General features: G+C 42.6%; 1 protein-coding gene across 11 annotated transcripts in view; it reads right to left on the bottom strand.

The window, feature by feature from the left end:
• ptprub (protein tyrosine phosphatase receptor type Ub) overlaps positions 1 to 15,920 on the bottom strand; it is a 231,398-nt gene extending 215,478 nt beyond the window's left edge. For 2 of the 11 annotated variants that reach the window (XM_017433249.3, XM_037980237.1), the window contains exon 1: positions 3,455 to 4,060. In XM_017433249.3, coding sequence (XP_017288738.1) covers positions 3,455 to 3,524 — 70 coding nt within the window. In that variant the 5' untranslated portion in view covers positions 3,525 to 4,060. Of the gene's footprint in view, positions 1 to 3,454; positions 4,064 to 9,122; positions 9,304 to 9,399; positions 9,457 to 10,727; positions 10,866 to 12,459; positions 12,571 to 13,772; positions 13,922 to 15,160; positions 15,242 to 15,350; positions 15,517 to 15,710 lie in introns of those variants that run through there. The other 9 variants (XM_017433250.3, XM_017433251.3, XM_037980238.1 and 6 more) reach the window with 8 other exon arrangements.
• Positions 15,921 to 15,982: the final 62 nt, after the last annotated feature.

The following is a 15,982-nucleotide window of genomic DNA, read 5'->3' as shown; positions in this document are numbered from 1 at the left end:
TTTTTTTTTTTTTTTTTTTTTTTCTTCTTCTTTTGCCAGGATTTATGCGCAAACATCTCGAGTTCCCCCTCTGCCTGCATTCAGTCAGACGCTGATTACAGTCAGCACATCTAATGGACTCTTTAAAGGCACGGCGCCGTCACATGAATAATGGCCCAATAATAACACTTCTCCACACGCGGACTGTCTAAATTGGTTCGGTAACGAATTCAAATGGTGTGAAAGTGAAAAAAAAATAAAAATGTAAAAACCATGCAACAAATAAATCTGCGCTCGTGTAAGGAGTGCTGTTTTTTGTATCAAAAAACCTGGTAAAAAACAAAACGCATGCTTGTTTCTCTTCATGGCTTCTTCTGTAAAAAAGTCATGATGAGTTTTGTGCTCGGAGCGTGCGTTAAAGACGATCCTCAGCTACTCCAAAAGGCTGTAGGTGTGCATCTGACGACTCGTTTCTGAAGGTTTCTTAAAAATCCACCCAGTGGTTCAGGAGGTATTTTGCTAACAGACATGCAGGGTTGATGCTGACGTTCAGAGCCAAAGTTTTAAGCAAAAATTACCACACAATCTGCAGCGCTCTGAGTATTTATAGGGGGCGATGCTCAGCGACTCCCTCGCTAAATTTTAGCATGATCCCTTTGAAGTTAGATAGGTTATAGCGATTTTTGGGTTGGCCAAGGTCAATCAGCTGTGGCAGCCATTTTGAATTGGATTGTCTGCAAAAGCCAATCAGTTATAGATGCACTCCCAATGGTTACTTTCTGAAAGTTTCATTAAGATCCATGCAGTGATTTGTGAGATATTTTGCTAACAGACGGGCAAAGTCAACTGTAATAGATAACAACAAAGTTTTAAAAAGCGATGTTTCCAATCAGTTCGTGCTCTGACTGCGTGCTGGGGATCAGTCTCCGCTACTACCAAAGCTTAGCTTGCGAGCTGTAAAACCTGCCGGATTAGAGTCCCTTTTTGTGTTTGCTCATGTGAGTTAGCTGTGGTGGCCATCTTGAATCCGGTCGACTCCGAAAGTGAATTAAGTTGTGGAGGGACATCCAGCGATTACTTCTTGAGAGTTTCATTCCAATCTGCCCTTTGGATGACAAGATATTTCGCTAACACCACAAACAAATGAACACACACACACACGGGCAAATACATTATTGCCCCTTTTTTTCTTTTAGTGTAAATATCAGCGAACGTTAACAATAAGCACCATCTTTGAACTGCAACCTCCCACATCTTGTCTTGTTTATAAATGCAATAAATAAATAAAAATCTTTAAGTTTAGAAAAACATATCTGACATTTTTCCCCTCCATTAGCTCAACGATTATGGGATTACGTTTCCCTCTTTGCTCTTGTGCGCTTCCAGATCGTGTTTCCTCTCACTGCCGCTGAGGTTTAAAGCCAAAGTCCTGAAGTATTAGTCATTCCACACCGAGCTTCAACCCGGGCAGGCTGGGATTTGTAGTCCTTTTTTTTTTTTCGTTCGTTCGTTGTTGTTGATCCGAGCATCATCTCATCCCCTTAAATGAGCAAAGAGGAGTATTGCCCTCAGCTGGTGTCCCTCTGTGTGGGGAGGATCTGGTGTGTAAACATCGGAGCGGTTCCACGGGTTCTGCGGACGTCAGCGAGGAGAGAACTACAAACCGGACAGCCGGAACCTCCTTTCTCCTGAGCGAAGGTGGTGCCAAGATGGCCGCTACAGCTAAGCAGCCTCAGCAAACACAAAAAAATGCTTATGAATCAGTCAGCTGTGCAGATATCAACATTAAAATCTGGAGTGGTAGTAGCTGAGACTGACCTCCAACATACACTATGAGCACTAACTGTGTGAGATCTACTGGAGTCCACTCTGTCTGTTAGCAAAATATCTCATGAGCCATGAGACATGTTTTACTGAAGCTTTCAGGAAACAATCAATGGATGCACATCGGTAACCGATTACCATTTGAAGCCAACCCATTTCAAGATGGCCACCACAGCTAACTGATCGAAGAAAACACATAGATGGCTATAATTAAGTCAAGTTTACAGGTATTGAGCTAAACTTCGATGTGGTAGTAGCTGAGAACGATTCACGACACGTACTCCAAGGGCTCTACAAGGCATGGACTCGTTGCTCAAAAAAACGGTTTGCCTGTTAGCGAAATATCTCAAGATCCATTGGATGTGCACCTGCAACTGATTCACATGTGGAGTCACAGCCAGCTAGGTAAAAACCTGGCGTTCATGTAGCTCGTGTGAACTCGGTCACACCTCGACGTGAGGTGAGCTCAACGGGGAAGAGGCGGCAGGTGGCGTGCATCCCTCCAGGAGGGGGGGGGACCTCCTGGGCCCTTGGATTTATGGTGACACAGAAAGATGGGGTGAGATTTAAAGACGAATCTGAGTCCATCTCCTTCCTGTAGGTCCTGATCAGGTGCTGGTTTCGTCACTCAGAGAAGGGTTGGATGTGTGCATCAGAGGCTGTCAGGCTAAAAATCCAAAATCCAAAACCCAAAACTGTAGTGGCACAAATCTGAACAAATGTTGGTTATCTCCCTGAAAACAAATGCACCGACGACAGCCTTTCAACAGCATGGTTTCATCTTTAATCCTAAACATAAAGAGCCTCGCCACTATTCAGCTTTAGAGGAAAATAAAATGAAAAGAAATGAAATAAATAACAGGAAGACACCCAGAAAGCCCAGAGGCAGCTTTTAAAAAACCGATCCAACAACTTTCCCACAGGGCGAGGAGGAGGAGGAGGAGGGAGGGAGGGGGTTGGTTTCTGCAGTCAGTGATCAGCTGCAATGTCACAGTCGGAATATAAAGGTTTAATTTGAAATGAATAAATAAAATAAGTCAAATAAAACCCCGAGTCAAAAGGCAGCTCCGCAGCCTGACTCCAGCGTGGAGCAGATCCAGGTATTAGTCAGTCACCGCAGACTGGTCCTGGAAATGAGAGGAAGCAGCGAATATTGACTCAAATTTTACAAGTGTCGCCCTTTTTTTTCCAATTTTATTTTTATTTTCTTACCCGCCTCTTAACTTTTTTGTTTCCCCCAACACACACACTATTTAATCCACCTGGCGCCATAAAACCGAGCGATAAGAACCAGCCAGAGAACCGTCATGTTTGGGGGGGAAAACATTTTTTCCCCACAGCAGCGCAGTACTAAAATAATATATATACATTTTTTAAAAAGCAGACATTTTCCGACGCTGTGGGATGTAAACCAAGGCTTGAGTTTCCTGAGTTGTTTAAGTTATTTGTGATATTTTATTTGGAGGTTAATAATGTCCTGATGAGGGCAAAAACAACCCAGATAAACGCAGCACACACAAAAAAAACAACGTGGGCACAAAGTTGGCATCTCCGCCAGACTCGCTCCGCTTTTCCTCCGATTTAAGCTCCACCAGGGTGGGAAAAACTTCCCGGTCGTGTTTCCAGAAACCCCGACGTGCATCGGTCTTACCTGTTGGCCCTTCGATGCCGTCGGCGTAGATCTGAACACTTAAAAGCAGCAGGAAGGCGCAGGTGTTCATCGTGAAGATGTTTTAGTCCACTTTGAAAGGAGGAGAAGAGGTCATTTCATTCACTTCCCGTGAGAGGGTGGGAGGTGGTGGTGGGGGTCCGCGGAGGGCAGCGGCCGAGCGGAGCCCGAGCTATTCCTCCAGGTTTAGACGGAGTGGAGTTTCGGAGCCACTCGGGGAGACAGGGCAGAGCTAGTTCTGCGAACTGACGTCAGGGTAAACAGTTCAGGAGAGAAAATTTTCTTTCCCATGCCCACTTTCCCTCCCCGGGATCCGCTTCGAGCTCAACATATGAGCCGGGCGCCTCCAAGCGGCCAAGCCCTGTAATGACACCCCGGCGTTCAAAAGCTTGTTCTGTCAGCCATGTTTCCATTGCTGTTGGGACATTTTTTTATTATTATTTGGTGGGAGCGCGTTGTATGCATGTTTGCCTGTCTTAAAAGCATAGTTCAGCTCTTTTGAAGTGGGGGTTCTATAGAAAGGTTATGAGCAAATAATATCTTACCTGTTGTAGATGGCTCTTTGAACAGTTTGGAGGTTGACTGAATTGACAGCATAACATCTAAGATTAGTCCACTCCACATTACTCTGAAGATTTCTTTAAAAAAAAAATGCTCCTTCTGAGTCGAGGGTGAGTCTCTGCTTCACGTGGAGGAGTCCAAGTATCTGGGAGTCTTGTTCAGGAGTGACAGTAGGATGGAGCAGGAGATGGATCGACGGATCAGTGCTTCGTCTGCAGTAATGAGGACGTCGCTACGGTCGGTCATGGTGAAGAAGGAGTTGAGTCAAAAGGCAAAACTCTGGATTTACTTGTCCTTCTACGTTCCAACCCCCACCTATGGTCATGATGTTTGGATCATGACCGAAAGACCGAGATCTGGGATACAAGCAGCTGAAATGAGCTTCCATCGGCTCAGCCTTAGAGATAAGGTGAGGAGTTCTGTCGCTGCTCCTCCGCATCTAAAGGAGTCAGTTGAGGTGGTTCAGGCATCAGATTAGGATGCCTCCTGGATACCTCCCTTTGGAGGTTTTCCAAGCATGTCCCACTGGGACTCAAACAACACTCACTTTTTTTTTTTTTTTTTTTTTTTTTTTTGCATGTCTCATTGTCCCGATCCAGTCACTATTTAAACGTAATAGTGTGCAAAAATGTTTTTTTTAAAACTGTAAATAGTATCAAAATGAAAAACAAATAAATGAGTAATTTAAAAATAGTTGGGGAAAGTTCTTTCTCAGTATTTTCAATTGTTGTTAACGTGTATGTTGTCGCCACCTAGTGGCGCATAGTGAGTATTTCATTGTTTTTGTCTGAACGTGTGGACTAACAAAGTTTGAGTGAGGCTAGCTCCAAGTTTCTGCCGTCGTTAAAAAAAACTCTAGCTTCAGAAATGTCAAAGCAGTTCGTACAAACACGTTTGGGTTTTTTTTAAAACCTTCACATCGCCATCAGTTTTAGGCTGCATTCTTTTTAGCTGCAGAAATATTATTTAGTGGTGCCGGCTGCATCAGAAGTTAGACTGGAGGGGTTTTCAAGATGGCTGAAATCTACATCGGTCTTGTCTCTGCTCGGACCAGCCATTAGCTTATCCATCCGGTCAAAATGACCCTCCGATTCTCTGAACTGAGGTCATATAACATGTAAGATATTAACGGTTCATGAGTTTCCCGCAGAACCCCTTCTTCAGTTACTGTATGTCTACCTTCTACTGAGGTGTAAAACCGAAGTTTAGAGTAAAGACTGGAGCACACACACACACACACATACACACACACAGGCAGATATCTGAGTTGTTTGGGCTAGCTTGTAGTCTGAAGGTCCAAAACATTTGGATGCGTTAAAACCGTGTGACCGTCAGCCTGCAGCACAGCGAACACTGACGACTACAGCTGTAGATCTACTCGTTATTTCAGACAGCTACACGCTCGCCACGGCACACGGCTCCAGTTTGAAAGCTAACAATAGTTCTACCGCCTGTCATGACTACTTTTAATGGCGCATTTTAGTTCCCTCCAAATAATGGAGAAAAACATCGATTTTGTCACTTTTGGGCCACTTTGTCTTGTCGATGCGGCGATAATAAACCGAGGGTTACCAAACTAATACCCGTTCGCCCATTATTTAGGGTACACCAGGTGCTATACAAAATAAACAGCGCCCCCAAAAAAAGTGTCTCGTCTCATCACCCGACTCGTGCTGCACCCTGCACAGCTCACGACGGAGGCAAAACCAGCGTCTGTTCAGGCTCTGGGCCTGCCTAAAATGTCGGTGACAGTCTGAAGCAAGCAGACACAAATGTTAACACATCGACTCCGCCGACGTATTTCCTTCAACACCTCCAAATGTCAGTCATTATAATGACCTTATCATAGAACGGGCCGGTGTTGTAATCACCACAGCAGGCCCTGTTAAGCATCCTGAACCTTTTTTCTTTGTATTTTAATGTCATATCTGGTGCCCGTATATGCAGAAAATCTCGATTTTTTTCATTATTTGTTTTGATTTGTTTTGTTTAGCAGCCAGCATCAGCTCCATGCTCGCACAGGAAAGACACGTACGGGCCTTCATGTCCGCTCATGACAGCTGCGAGGCATATTTCTCCATACATTAGAAGGTTTCCACTTGTGTTGCATGGCCCTTTCAAATTAAAACTCTTTAGCTGTGACTCGTGGATAAAAACAAAAACGTCTTGGTGCGGGCCATTAGTGGCTCGGAGCTCGTTGCTGTCGTGTTGACTTCCGAGCTGAGGACTAAATCAAAAAAGGTGGCCGAGCTGGTGCACGCCGTTAGCCCCGGATGAGCGACGCCTTTCCTCGTCAAATTCATCTAATTGGATGAAAGGAGCGGCGTCAGGATAAAAGCTGTAATTACACCTGCTCGATTCACGGCCGGAGTTTTTGGAACAATCACGCTGAAAAAGAAGAAAAATAAATAAATAATTAAAAAGGCCGGCAATTCACTTAAACGGAAGGGAGTGTTTCTGGCTGGAATGCATTCGGATGTGCCGCGCTTTTAATTCGCAGTAATGGGCCGTTGCGAAAAAAAAACACTGTTTGAGTCGAACAGCGGGACACGTGTCAGCAGAGGCGCTGAGAGCCGCACGGTGATGATAGTCATTTTATCGGGCATTTTATCAGCTGCCACTCATAACCCCCCCCCCACACACACACACACACACACACACCCTCCTCCTCGACAAACAACTACATCTGGACAGGCGTGTTGTGCATGAATATATAATAACATATCATCACCGCTCCGAGAGAAGTTGTCAGAGGCAGCCCGTCAGTGTCTGTCACACGGCTTTGGTGTGCAGCTGAACACAAAACAGCGAGGATGCTGCCTCTGAATGTTAAAAGGCCGCTTTATGTGAAAGAGAAAAAAAAAAAGAAGAAGTCTGTGATCATCGTGTGACTAAAAAGTAAAGCAGGGGCCAAAAGGCGACCGCAGACAGGAGAAATATTATCATCTGATGCTGATAAATCCCACGTTCGGTTCAGTTTCAGGAAAGGTAATCACATCGTAGGGAAGCACAGACCCAAAGGATCAGGAGAGGAATTGAACTTTTTTACCCTCCTCAGGTCAAATTGACCCCAAGTTTAAAAAATGCTTCTCTACCTCCCTTCGTGTCTCTCTCTTTCTCTCTTTTGAAGGCTTCAGGGGGGTTAAATCAAAATAATTGCCTCTGAATGAAGTTGACCTGTGTGTGTATTTATTGGTTTCTTGCATTGAGCCGCCCTCCCGTCGATACCCTGGTATTAAAAGGCTTGATAAACCGAGTGAAAGCTTAAGAGCAGTCCAAACACTGCGTCTGATTTTAGTTTGAACGTGAACATTAGCATACGTTGCGTTTTATTTGCAATTTACGAGTCGCGAGTCCGAAAAATCAGCCGGAACGCCGCCTGAAGTTGGACTCCGACTCGGGAAGTCGAAGGTTTCTGACTTTAATCCTCAAAATCCAAGATGGCCGCCTCACGTATTGCATAAAAAGTCGTGATAGCCGCTGTAACAAACATTTCAAATTGAGTGAAATATTACATGTACAGATTAATTCACCCTGATATTTGTTCTGTCACATTCAGTGTTTCAGTTCCTATTTTCGCTCCAGTCTTTATTTGCTAGGATGCAGCTGTCTCTGGTCAATAAAAGAGAAAATGTGATAAAAAAAACATTATCAAAAACATTTCTATTATTAGCCTGTTAATATCAGGCTGTAAAACACTGCGTGTCAGTCGGCCGAGAGAGAGTCGAACCCCCAAAGGTCAAAGAAAAAGAGAATCTAAATCATGAGTCGGACAGTCGACTTCATTTAACAGCCTCTCAGCTCAGCTTCGTTTTATTTTAGGTTAGAGAATGTCAGAAAAGTCTAAAACGATCTTTTAATCACATTTATTTTTTAATGTGACCATACAGTAATTGTGATGAATGAACTAAATTACAGCTAACGCCTTGCAGACTAATCAGCCAGAACATTAAAACCATAATTGCCAGACAGCGTTCTCCTGGGAACCTGCAGTCCATCTGCACGTCGCTCTGACCCGAACCTAAAGTTTCTATAGTCGCACAGAACTCCAATAAAGTCTCGAGTCTTCAGGGTTTCTTTGGTTGCTTTTGCGCTCATTTCCAGTCCAGAACCTGACTATTTTCAGAAGCACATTAAAAGCCACTAAACTCTGATTTATGAAAAAAAAACTCAACTGAAGGAAAAAACCGGCGTTGTGCTGCCACGGTATGGCTCAGGTTCTGTATCAGGGCTTTGTTGGGTTTTTTTTTAAATCGACCGCCGCAGTCTAAAACTCTGACATGAAAGGAAACATAATCCTTTCATTTAAATTTTTATTTACTGAAGACACTGTTCACCTGCTGTAGTTTTTAACTTTGACCGTTAACCTTTGTTTTTTGGCCTCCTTGAGCCCACTTTACTCACTGTTTTAAACAAGGTCGGCTGTGGCTCAGTGGTTACAGCAGTCGTCCTCCAATGACAGAGTTGGAGGTTCGATTTCTGGCAGAAAGTGTCCCTGAGCAGGACACTGAACCCCTCACTGCCTCCGATGTGCGCCGTCGGTGTATGAATGGCGTTTAAAGCACAGATTAGTCTCCATAGAATTATTCTTTCAGAGAATAATTTCTTTCTAGCTTTGTAGAGATTCAGTGCTAGATGAATGTGTGTGTGTGGATGGGGAAATGAGGGCACACATTGTGTTTTAAAGCACTCTGAGTGGCTCAAATGGCGCTATATAAGTACAGTCCATTTACCATTTTAAACACACAGGTACAAGGGCAGGACGGAAAACGAGTGAGAACGCAGCTAGAAAATGCAGGAAAGTTGAACTCAAAAGAGGGGGATTTAAAACTTTTGCACAGTTCTATAGATTAGATTATGCCTGTCAGACAACAGGCTGTTCCAGTGTTGCAAGGGTTAATGTTTTTGTTTCTTCATTTGCACATCCCCTGAATTATTGCCACACAATCCATCTTACTCGACATCAGACAGTTGTTTTTATGACGTCTTCTCTCTAATGACGTCATGTCGGGGTTTCTGTCTCTTTCACCTCCTCGCTTCCTCCAGGAAGGTCGACCCTCCTTCATTTGGTCTTTTTGAGTGTCCTTACCGTGACTTCTTCCTCATTACCACCTTGGCCGTCCCCGTCCGCTTCGCCTCCTCCAATTAGCTGCCCGGCGGAGGCAGCGGGATGAGTAAAGGACCGATGGAGGATGGGCTTCGGTGGGGAAACCGTTCATGGGGAGGGGACAAATCGCTGTGCCTCTTGTCCTTGGAGATCTTATTTAGCGCTACATAAAAACAAGAAACTGGTTAATAAAGCCCACTGTGGTGCCAGTATGTGTGTGTGAGTGCGTGTGTGTGTTGGTCTTTGGCAGCTTTCTCACCATAAAAGCTTTCTTCCCTCTGGCTGCACCTCAGGTCCGCAGCTCGTTTCACCGAGTCTAAAAGCCCAAACATGTCACAGGAGTGAAGTACGAAGACATCTGACCAAACAAACATGAACACAAGTCAGCCACGAGGACTGGTAATCTGTATCGGGTTGCTCAAAATAAACTTAGTTGTTTTGAAAAGCAGGTTGGACTTCTCAAAGTGAATTTAAAAGTGGCGCTTTTACTGAAGAGCACTTGAAACTATACTGTTTGTCCTGGAGCCGTCTCAGGAGTGTGTTCATGAATATGTGAATACGCCAAAAGCTTGTATTGTTTCAGCCTTGCGTCCACATGGAAACGGCGTTTTAGGAGCCCCTAAAAAGGAGTCCCAGAGTGAGAAAAATCTTGAATTTGTGTCGATGGCCAAAAGGCATCGCTGTGAAAACGATGATGTCATAACCTCACCTCTAATCTAACCTACGACGCGAGGATGTCCTCTTCTTCTTCTTCTTGTGTTTACATTTTGCCCTCAGTGTGCTGGCTTTACGTGCATGTTCCGCGCCTTGTCTCCTGTTTTTAATGTTCTGTCACGGCAGCGTTACAGCGCCACAAACAGCAGGATATCGCTTCTGTGCGTGTGTGTTTGTTTGTACAATTAGCAAAATAACTCCCGAATCACTAAACAGGTAAACGTGAGCCCTCCAGACAGCAATCACTGGGTCGACATCTACAGCTGATTAACTTTTCAAGTCAAATGGATTCAAGATGATCGCCACAGCCAGCTGACCATAGAAAGCACAAAAACTGCTCCAACGCAGCCAGTTTTACAGATACGGAGCTGAAATTTGGCGTGGTAGTAGCTGAGAATGTTCGCCAACAGGTACTCCGAGCACAACGCTTTTCACAGCACCTTGGCGCTAACTTGATGGAGTCAACAACGTTTGCCTGTTAGCCAAACATCTCTTAAACCACCTGACAGTTCCCTGTACATCTGAAAGCGATCGACTTTTGAAGTTAACCCAATTCAAGATGGCCGCCCCAGCTAATGCACTACACAAAACGGCTATGCCTGAGTGAACATTACAAATATTCTGCTTAAAACACGTGCTCCAGGCGCTAACAGACTCCAGTGTTTTTGGGTCACTTTGGGTGTTTCTGTGTTGATGAGGACATTTCTGGAAACGGTGCAGCAACGAGCATCTTTGTTTAGAAAAGACAAATTTTAAAAAAAAAACTGTGTTTCCACGTGGACAGGGCTTCGGATCAGCATGAACTTCTTTGCACAGTTAAAGTGGTTACAAAAATAAACAAATTAATAAATAACCCCCCCGGTGAGAGCTTACCGGCCTCCTGCAGGTTGGCCTCCTCGCTGCAAAGCTCCGCTCCTTGAAAAGCGGCCAGCAGTTGATTCTGGAGACCGGACAGGACCGCCTCCGTCAGCCCAGAGTCTGACACCCCCCTCCAGAGACCCAGCACTCCGTCTACAAAGTATGCGTGGGACACGGCAACAGAAGTGCATTTATACATGTTTTTTTTTTCCCTCTACAGAGAGTCTAAACTGGCCATAGAGAGATCAGAAAAAAAGCCATAAAGGCACCATTATTAATTTAATCTGTGTGAACTTAAGCACTTCTGTGTGTGCTGAGGTGAGGGGAGAGGTGGGGGGGGGGCATGTAATTGAAAAAAAGAGAAAACAAACCCACACACACTTGAGATAAATAAGGCGGAGAGGAGAAAGCAAGGGGAAATGACTCTGTGACATTTGAAGAAAGAAGCAGCCCTAACAGAGTAATAAATGGAGGCGGGAAGAGACAGAGAGCCGTGTCAAGGTTAGAGAGGAAGAAGGAAAAAAATAAAATAAAAATACAGATAAGAGGAGAGTGAAAGATCAACCCCTCAAAGAGAGGATGTTAAATAAGTGACAGATGTGGGGAGGAAAGAACGGGAAAATGGGTTAGCAGAGAGGAGCTCTTAGAAGAGAGGAAGGAGGGCAGCCCAGATTTGAAGGAGAATGTAATACAACTCCAAATCACTGAGAGAAATGTGTGTGTGTGTGTGTGTGTGTGTGTGTGTGTGTGTGTGTGTGTGTGTGTGTGTGTGTGTTCGAGGGATGAGATGTCAGCCGTGCTAAATATCTTACAGAAAGTTTAAAAATGCATGTCAGCATTTGCATAAACTTCTGTCAAGAAGACATTACAGGATTTCTACACTGTGAGAAAACCTACAAACGTACATTTCTTCTGTTTTATTTCAGAGGGGTTTTTTGTGCATTTCTGAAATGCATGAAACTATGTACTTAAAATGGCAGAAAAATTCAGTAAATTTACCCTTTTTTTAAATATAAAACAACAGGAAAACACAAATGTAAATGTAAAATTCCCAAGATGCAGTTTTGGGATGTTGGATCAGTACAAAAGGGGAAATTTAACATAAAATGCTTTTTGTTTAAAGTAATATATTTTAAAGAGTTAACATTCATCTCCGAAGCAGAGACAGATGCACCTCCCATCCATTCAAAAATTGAGTTTTTGGTGGTAAAAATTAAAGTTTAAAAAAAAAATAAACAACCCTATTTCAGGTGAATCCATGTAAACAGGATATATACGTTTGGTTTTTAAATACACAACACTACAGCCTATTTTGCACAAGCCCGTTGACGTTGACGTTGTTAATGTGGACATTTCCGCCACCCAGTGTGCCCGGAAACTAGGCGTGGGTACTACAGAGTTTTTGTTGAAGCACGTGGACGGAGAAAAAAATATGTAAGCTGAGAAAAAAATATATTAGTTTAAAATAATATACAGAATATAAAGAATGGATGGATTGATTTTTGTATTTATAAACTCCTTTGCCAGTTAAGCAACTATTTTGTCATTTTTTAAAGAAGTAAAATTAAATTTAATTACAGGAAACATGATTCAGATATGCTAGAATTTTACTTAAATTCATAATAAAACACAATAAACAGGTTTTCTGTCATTTTTGTTTTACAACAGGGTTGTTTTGCATCTGTTGGTAATTTTATAGTCATTTTACAAAAGCCTGTCTGCCTGGAACAGAGCCAAATCCGCTCACCTGTCGGCCGCTGTCGGTGGACGTGCAAATGGGCGGGAAGTGAGGTCACCAGCTTCCTCCAGTCTGCTGATTCAGAGGCTTGTTGGTCTGCCCTGGGGTCAGAGGTCAAACCTTTGTGGTAGCAAAAGGCGAGACGTCAGATATGGATTAAAAAACAAAACAAAAGACTCATCTGAACTGAGTCCTGTAAGGAACCGCTGGGAAATGAACGGCCTCTTGAAGACATTTTATAATTTAAAAAACACAAAAAAACACACCTACTCCTTTTAATAAATTAAAACATTTTACAAATTTCTTAAGCTGGCATCATTCTGAGACAAACGGCAGACTGACTGAGACCAGGACACACTCGTCTTTCCTCCCTCCAGAAGAAAAAACCCAATCTTCAGGTGACGTCAGGTGAGACCGAGTCCCTTCTGAGTCCCTTCTTCTGTTGAGTCTGGACTGAACGTTTCTTTCTTCCTACAGACTTATTTATTCCACCGTTATCAGCTCCTGGAACCCGGAACAGCCCGCAGCAGGACTCGAGGTGGTAAACTTTGATTTCTTTGTGGGGGATTTTGAATGTGTTTTTTTTTTAAAGGTCTCTTGAAGTATCTCAGCAAATATGTTCTCATTTTTAGTATTTTATTCTGTTTATTTTGGCACCTTGATTGGATTTTTATTATATTGTAGTGTTGCTGTAACAGGTCTCAGTGTTAAGAATACTGTAACTGTACAGGATACACTTTAACAAAAGGCATTCGAGTCCGTACACTAAATTATAACATAGTTTTTGATGAATTACACAGAAAAATCCAGTCAGAATTAAACCCTAAATCTCCAAGCTGACGTCATTCAAAGAGCTATCTACAACAGGTAAGATAGTATCTGTTCATACCCTTTCCACAGAACTGCACTTCAAAAGATCTGAACTATCACTTTAAAGTAAACAAACACAAACACATCTACAGAGTATGAATGTATGTACTGACACATTATTTATTGCTATAGAAGAACAGTTTTTAATTGTGACATTTATGATTTCTAAAATAATGAATATATAAAAGCTATACACAATCTAACCACTAACATTTTACTGTAAATTACAGTTTTTTACAGTGTAGATAGCAGAAGACAACATATACTCAATTTATTCTGAGTTACAAACTTTTTAAACCCCCCGAGGCGTCACTTTAAACAGCTACCGTGGGACACAATCAATCAATATCAGATTTCACGTTTGTTTTTTTGTTTTGTTTTTTTAAACGATGACTGATCGAGGGCAGATTTGTGTTTTTTCACCCACGAGGTGCATCCCCTCTTTTACTCACCAGGCGTGTCGGCTCTCTTTATCTCGGCAGAATATCCGGTGGCTGTTGTGGGCTTTTCCAAGCTGCCGTGGACCATTAGTCCTCTCCTCTGCCGCTGCTGCTGTATCCTCGAAAGACTCCTTCCTCCTCTCCTGCATTATGCATCCGTGCTGAAATGGAAACAAAGCCAGCGCATCCATCAAACCAAGTACAGAACTGTGTCGTGTTAACGGAGAGAAAAGAGCGGGGAGACGATCGAACACAAACACAGGGTGTTCCTGTTAATTAAGCGAACGCTGATTCAGCTTTAACACAGATACTCTCCTGTGTTTTTATGTTTCTGTACGTGTTGAACTACTTCTGCATACTTTTAGCCATTTATATGTCAAATGCTGCTTTCTGGAATTTTTATACTTCACTTATACTTAACTTTATTTTTCATATTTTCCCAACAAAAATACACTGAAATCTCTTAAATCCGTCCTCTTTAAAATCTGCTTGATCGAGTTTGATCTGTTTTTGTTTTCTGCTTTTAGTTTTTGGCTCCTGTTCAGCTACTTTTGACTGTGAGCTAGCCATTTGCTGCTTTTAGCTACAATTCTGCTTCCTCTGCCTTTTAGCTATCATTCTGCTACATTTAGCTTCTTGCTAGCCTTTTGCTACTTTTGTTTGCTTCTAATTAGGCTTTTGATGCTTTTGGCTATCATTTTGCTACTTTTAGCTGTAGTTAGCCTTTTGCTACTTGAACCTTTAGCTAGATTTTTGCTATTTTATTCTAACCTTTTGCTGCTTTTAGCTAACATTTTGTGACTTTTATATTTTAGCTAGCCATTTATTACTTAAAACGTCTAGCTACTATTTTGCTACTTGGAGATTTTAGCTAGTTTTTTGATACATTTAGATTTTAGCTAGTGTTTTACTACTTTTCTCTTATGGCTAATATTTTGCAACTTTTGGCTAGCATTTAGCTTCTTTTATAGTTACTGTTTTGCTCCATTTAGCTATAAGCTAGTATTCTGTTTCTTTAGCTTTAACTGCTTCTTAAAAGTCACCCATGCCTGTATTTTAGCAGAAAAATTTAATCTTTTTAGTTTTAGATGAAATATGAAATCCAGCTATTAAAGTGCTCTGCTACGCTTATAAAGATCTTTTACTTATTCTCTAATTTACCCTTCCCTGAAGTAATATTTACGGAGACCTTGAAATATAACTTTTACAAGATGGAATATTATTTTAAAATGTTTAATTTCTTTGACTGAAAGGTAATTATAGAGGTTTAGGTGGTTTCAGTATGTCACAACGGCCTGCCTTAGAGGAGGATATTAGTCTACAACACAAATCTTTAAGACTTTAGAGTAAAATAAACTTAGTAACAAATTCCACATTAAACGCAGCCAACGCTGGCTCACCTGTACCCGGTGCCTTCATCGATTTTACCCCACTCAAACTGACGTCAGTGAACGCTGCATCAAGCTGGAACAGACGCTCTGCTGTCATAAAAAACATCAACAAAAAACAGAAAAATAAAAATAAAATAAAAACTATGGTCCACTCTACAACTTACCGAAATACTTTACGGTAAGAATTAGTTTTACTTACCGGTTTACAGCGGAGAATACCTGACCCTCCGTTAGTCGGAGAGCTTTAGGAGTGTTCGTGAACCGAGCCGTCCGGCCGACAGTGAAGGTAGCACTCGAGTAGCGGGTTCGGTGGCACGCGACGCTTAACTCGGTCCAACGGCTTCTCGGAATATATCCCTAACCTGCTACGAAGGAAAATAATGAAAAAAAAATATATTTTTTAAAAAGTGTACTTTACGAGACCGTGGAGTATGCTGTGGTACTGTGGAAAAGCAGACAAAAGTGCAAAGTAAGTTTCAGAAAGCCCGAAATAGCGTCAAACTAAAAAAAAAACTTTAAAAGAGCCGCTGTTTCAAAGCAGTTGTGTTTTTGCTGTTACCCATATTTCACCAGCAGATGGCAGGTTTCAGCCACAGGTACGTTGCGAGTCGCCGGAGGCACAGAAAAAGGACGTTTACTCCTTCTCATGCTGGCTGTTGAACGCGTCCTTCTTTCCACTGATGATAAGGGGGGGGAGAAAACATCCTTAAAACAGATCTGAGATCTAGGGTCAGCGGCGCCATCTTTGTTAAAGAGTCCACACACAGTTCCAACTGCTGGTCCCGGATCAGCCTGCGACAACGCACATGAGCCCGCCCCATCCATCTGGGA

The sequence above is a fragment of the Kryptolebias marmoratus genome, linkage group LG16 (genome assembly GCF_001649575.2).
Source record: "Kryptolebias marmoratus isolate JLee-2015 linkage group LG16, ASM164957v2, whole genome shotgun sequence".
Lineage (NCBI taxonomy): Eukaryota > Metazoa > Chordata > Actinopteri > Cyprinodontiformes > Rivulidae > Kryptolebias > Kryptolebias marmoratus.
The sequence above is the reverse complement of the archived record's forward strand: the minus strand, read 5'-3'. Positions and strand labels throughout refer to the sequence as shown.